Below are 5,327 nucleotides of genomic sequence, written 5' to 3' on the forward strand. Positions count from 1 at the left end.
GCATTTTAAAAATAAAATAAATATGCTATATCCTATTCTTTTCATAAAATTTAATCTTTCCACCATTGAGTATGGCTATGACTAACTAGCTAATTTACAAGCACAAGATAACTACAAAAAATAGTGCAAGAGGTTTCCTAAGATTGCCTTAAACTCCCATCAATGTCACTTACGACCTAAGAGGAAATGGCATAAATATGGTAAGCCTTGGCTACAACATTGTAAAATAAAAGAGAACATTTTTGGAATATTGATACCAAATATTATCACATCTAAATTTGAGGCTAAATTTTGGTGTGATAAAGAAATAGAGAAAAAGAGAAAATTAAAGAACTATAAAGATGTCATTAACCTCAATCTAGAAAAACATACCATATTTTTTTTATAGCTAACTTATATAAGAAAACCATATTGTTGAGATAACATTGAACTCTCAAGATCGTCATAGTGAAACAAGGAGTTGAACAATTTCTAAGACATCTCAAGATGAAATATTTTGTCATCTTTATAATACTAAAAAAGTTGGAGGATAAAACATGGTGTCTCTTAAAATGCCATACATCTATAGAATTAAACAATTTATAAGACATCTCAAGATGAAATATTTTGTCATCTTTATAATACTAAAAAAGTTAGAGGATGAAAAATGATATCTCTTAAAATACGATACATATACCTACCTAAAAAAAGTGATAACAACTTTACTAATCTATAAAATTAAAAAAAAAAAAAACTTCTCTAGAATTTTTCCAAATATAATTATAAATTTTTAAACAAACCAATTAATTCTTTAACATTTTATGTGAAATTCAATAAATCAAAATTCATCCCAAGATATTTGATATTTGAGTTATGATAGAGTTCTCCACTCTAAAATTTGACATTTGAATTACGATGGAGTTCTACACTCTAAAATACTATTACTTTTTCTAGATTATCTAAATAAAATAATCTATAACCAATATGCCACAATAATTCACTTCACAACGAATGGCACCTCCTCGTTAAGTTATGAGTTTTATAACGAATGGCACCCCTTCGTTCATTAATGAAAACATAGGATATATTATTTTTAAAATTAATTTGGCATCCTATTTGACTAGACAGCTAATTTGATTGCATGAATTTAAAAATGGCAATCTCCAATGAATCAGTCTCCCCTTCAAGTTCAACCATGACAGGTGCATTCACGCTGATTTCAACCATGACAGGTGCATTCACGGTGATTTGCAATGCTCGACCTTTTAGGTTTTTCGAGGTTTATCACTTGGTAGTTCTTGTAGTACAGATTCTTTCTCAGCCCCTCCAAGTGTACATTGTATCAACTAGAACTTCTTCGGGTTCATCTTCCTCTACCCTTACCCCTGCCTCAATATTAGGTTGGGGAGGCTCCTCCTCGTATCTGACGATCTCCTCCGTTGAAAATCGTTGTTGTCCCCGTCCGCCATGGGTTCCAAAGCATTCATCACAACAGACGAATACGAGACAAGTCGCTTGGAAAACTGTGTAAATGTGAGGGACGCTCTTCGAATCCTAAGTCGGTGACACTGAACGTGGTCAGGTGACAGTCTCAGATTTACATAAAGACTGTTAATGGAATGTGGTCAGGTGGCAGTCTCATAATTAGAAATTATGATAGAGTATTAATAGGTATTAATGACGGTTTGAGTATTAATATGTTTAAAATTTTGACATATTTTACGGGCAAAATGCCCATCAAATTCCTACTCTGACTGGAGGGTATAATTTTCTTGGTTACATTATCTGGTGCCTCAACAAGTGCCTGGTTTTGTGCAAAACAGGTTTATGAGTAGCAGAACGGCGGTAGCAGCGTAGCAGTAAATTGTGAGATATTATCAAACATAAACAATTTATTTAGAGAGCAACACAGTAGCTCCGGATGACGGAACTTTCCTAGTTTACTATGCAGGTTTTTGCATGAGGTGAGGACCATGTTCAAACCTTTTGAGTTCACAGATCTGTAATGTGAGTACAGCCTGTTTTCTGCAGGAAAAAGGTGGCAATTTGAGGTTTTTGCAAGAGCTGAACGCTGGCCGGAACATCCTGTTCAGAGGAGGCAGCCATACATAGCGCTCAATGGCATCCATCAGAGAAAAACCACCACCAATGTTAATTCCGGTATGGTTACCAGTAAGTTTGTATTTGAAGTTCTTTCTTATTTCTTTTGGAAAATACCTTCATGGCACTGGGCTCTGTAATCTTCCTTATGTATCTCTGTGGTTTCTTAGGACTTTTTTGGCTTCTTCAGTGAATATAACAACTTTTGTGTTTCTTTGTGGAAACCAGTCACCGTTTTTGCTTCATCTGTTGTTTTGAAGGTCTTCCGTTCTCATTTAAAAGCTTTTGGCTCTGTTTGCAGGAGCTTGGAAGCTCTGATAAGTCATTTTGCAGATCATGTCTTGTAAATAATGTTGGTCATCTGGAAATTCTACACCACAACATCAGTGCCCCACATATAAAGAAACTACGAGCACAAATCCGTTTGCGATGTTACTGCATGATTTGCTCAGTAAATTTGTTAAATATAAAAGCTGCAGAAGTACATGTACAAGATGCTAGGCATGAACGGTGCATGAGCCGTGGTTTCAAGGTAGCAAGATTTGCTGACCAGACTTACAAGTGCCCTCCTTGTGGCATTGCATTCAGTTGCAGTATTGCTTTGGAGTTACATCTGGTGATGTCGCACAAGGTCGCATTTTCAAAAGATAACTTGCCAGAATTGACTGGGATTATTCAGCTACTTTCTGGCTCATCAAGTGATTGCTCCAAAGTTGGCATAAATCTGGAATGCCTTTTGTGCTCAGTAAAATGTGAAGCCATAGATGATTTTGTTCTGCACTTATTTTCTAGTGTGCATATCAAGTCCTTGAGAACATCTACTTGCCTAGTTTGCGAAAAAAAGTTCATTCATGTGAATGACCGGGAGAGCCATTTGCATGCATATAAACACAAATTTCAATTGCAAAAAGTTTGTTTAAGCAATAGGCTCAAGAAGGTGAAGGATATGGGACATTTAGAAAACATGGGATATTTATGCACATATTGTATGATATGGTGTAAAAGCTGGCCCTGCTTTATGCTTCATTTACTGGGCAGTGCTCACAAGTTATATGCTGAGATTCAAGATCAGCGACATACAAATAAAGTAGTACAGACTCAATCACAAGATGAAAAAAAGGAAGTGGCAGTTCCAGATACTCATTCCACACTGATATCTGATCAGAACTGGAAGAGGTGGTTGGATCAGTCAGATGGGATATCTGCATGGTGTCTTGTTTGTGAGGAAATGCTCTTGACTCCTGAGGTACTTGAAAAGCACTTGGAGAATCATCATGGCTTTCAAAGTATGTCTATGAAAAGGAAACATCATTGTCTAGATTCTGCATTTGAAGCAGGAGAAAAGTGTAACTGTTTTGAATGTGAAGTTTGTTCTGTCATTTTCAAGAATGCATTTTCTCTGATAGTCCACAAAGCCCTCCGGCAGCATCATATTCAACAAGCCCTTTTTTCAAATGGTGGCATCTTATGTCGTTGTTTCGATTGTGGAATGCGAGGAAGTAGAGCCTCAGAGAAAACTAAGTTGCCAAAAATTGACTGTGCAAGTAGTGATTTGGAGGAGAATATGGCCAGTGTCAAAAATCATTGTACTAAGGGGTGCATTTCAGAGGCCAACAAAGAAACTTCTGTCAAGAGTCCCAACAGTGGTGAATGGCAGACTAATATGGACGATGACTCTGGAAAGATAATGCCAGGCCCAGGTTCCCACTTCTCTCAGGAGCCTGACAGTAAAGTAAAAATGGAAAAGGGTAAGATGGTTTTCAAGAAATCAGATACCACAGATTTTAACCATAACCCTGTAGGGCCTGCATATACTCATACTAATAAAATATCAACACCAGAAGAGGGGGCTGAAAATGATGCCAAACATGAGACTATGGAACAACCATGTGATTGTCAGGATAAGAATGTTTCTGTCTATCATGACCCAATTCAAAACAGCAATGCCCCTGAAATGGTCCCTGTAGTGATTGCCGCTGCCCTGCCGGCATCTGCATCAATTCAGAATAGTCTTGAGTCTGCAATGCAGTTGGTAAAAGAAAGTTTATCCACAGCTGTTCCAAGAATTCGAAAATCCTTAACTGAAGATTTTTCATCTAAGAAAAGGCCAAAGGGCGATACTGATGATATTTCTGCAGATAATCTCAATACTGGATATTTACAAGCTATCCTTGCATCTGCAGTTTGTGAAGGCTTGAAATCTTTTCATTCTTATTCTACTTTACAGGAAGCATCTATTTTGAGAGAAAAGTCAAATTATAATATCAAGCCGGTTCTAAATACAGCGAGTTCAACATGTGATAGATCAAATGGTTTAGATCTACCTCCCATGTCAGTTTCCATGGAGAATGTACAAGGAGTCTCAGTTGTTTTTGCTGCGGCTGTTATCCCTCAAACTTCAAGTACTCATGCAATAGATGACCGTGGAAATTCACATTATATTGCCGTGGAGAAAACTAGCGGTGATCAGGAACTTGAACAGAGAAAAGATCCTGAGCATATTAACTCTGTACAAAATAAGAAACTATCTGAACAGGAATCTACCCCACATTATAATGTTGTCTTTGAAGAGGATTCCTCATCTGACAGCGATCGACAAAAAGTTTACATGTCTGAAGATGATTCTGACAGTAGTGAAGCCAAGTACTAGTGCTGGGGGTTTTGTAAACTGTGCTAGGCCTTTTTCTATCAACTATTAAATCCAGTACTTACTTTGAGAGTTTGGTTATGTAGTTAAGTAGGATCTTAATGATAAAGAAGCCCATGATTTCTTTGAGGGCAGAAAAGAGGTTTACATAAGAGTGTTCTATTGCTAGAGCTTCATTTGTAGGGGTCATTGTGAGGCTTTTGCCAAGAAAATTTAGGTATGTGGGAAACAAACATCAGAATATTTCTTGAGATAAATATTCTTGTGTTGGCTTTAAAATTACTTTTGAAACAGTGGTCTGTTGTGTGAAGTTGTTTCGTTATGCAACTTGATGGATTTTTTATGTCGGTTCCAATATTCTTAAATCAGAAAAATTTACACTTAAAAGAGTCATTAATAGAATTCTTAAACTGTTCTTAAAATGATTTTATTTACTACATCTAATTTGGTGCCTGGGAGGATAGCTGCATATATCCATTACTTATCAAGAAAGTGTCTTACTATCATTAATCTATACTTTTATGTGGACATGTGTCCGTTATAGATAGAGAGCCATGCAAATGAGCCAAAATCTGGTGAGTAAAGACCTATGATAACAAAG

At 36.6% G+C, this 5,327-nt stretch overlaps 1 protein-coding gene across 6 annotated transcripts; it reads left to right on the forward strand.

Moving 5' to 3' along the window:
• Positions 1 to 1,193: 1,193 nt before the first annotated feature.
• Positions 1,194 to 5,007, forward strand: LOC149238101 (uncharacterized). Of its 6 annotated transcripts, none has more exons than XM_089372916.1 (4): positions 1,194 to 1,561; positions 1,803 to 1,845; positions 1,997 to 2,151; positions 2,381 to 5,007. In XM_089372916.1, exons 3-4 carry the CDS (start codon positions 2,098 to 2,100, stop codon positions 4,727 to 4,729), a joined length of 2,403 nt encoding a protein of 800 aa, XP_089229042.1. In that variant the 5' UTR covers positions 1,194 to 1,561; positions 1,803 to 1,845; positions 1,997 to 2,097; the 3' UTR covers positions 4,730 to 5,007. The 6 variants fall into 6 exon arrangements, with proteins under 6 accessions (XP_089229042.1, XP_089229041.1, XP_089229039.1 ...); XM_089372915.1 differs by having other exon boundaries at positions 1,194 to 1,650; positions 2,011 to 2,151; positions 2,381 to 5,006; XM_089372913.1 differs by having other exon boundaries at positions 2,011 to 2,151; positions 2,381 to 5,006.
• Positions 5,008 to 5,327: the final 320 nt, after the last annotated feature.

The sequence above is a fragment of the Pinus tabuliformis genome, chromosome 8 (genome assembly GCF_031772625.1).
Source record: "Pinus tabuliformis cultivar Carrire ecotype Pingquan chromosome 8, CPIR1, whole genome shotgun sequence".
Taxonomy (NCBI): domain Eukaryota; kingdom Viridiplantae; phylum Streptophyta; class Pinopsida; order Pinales; family Pinaceae; genus Pinus; species Pinus tabuliformis.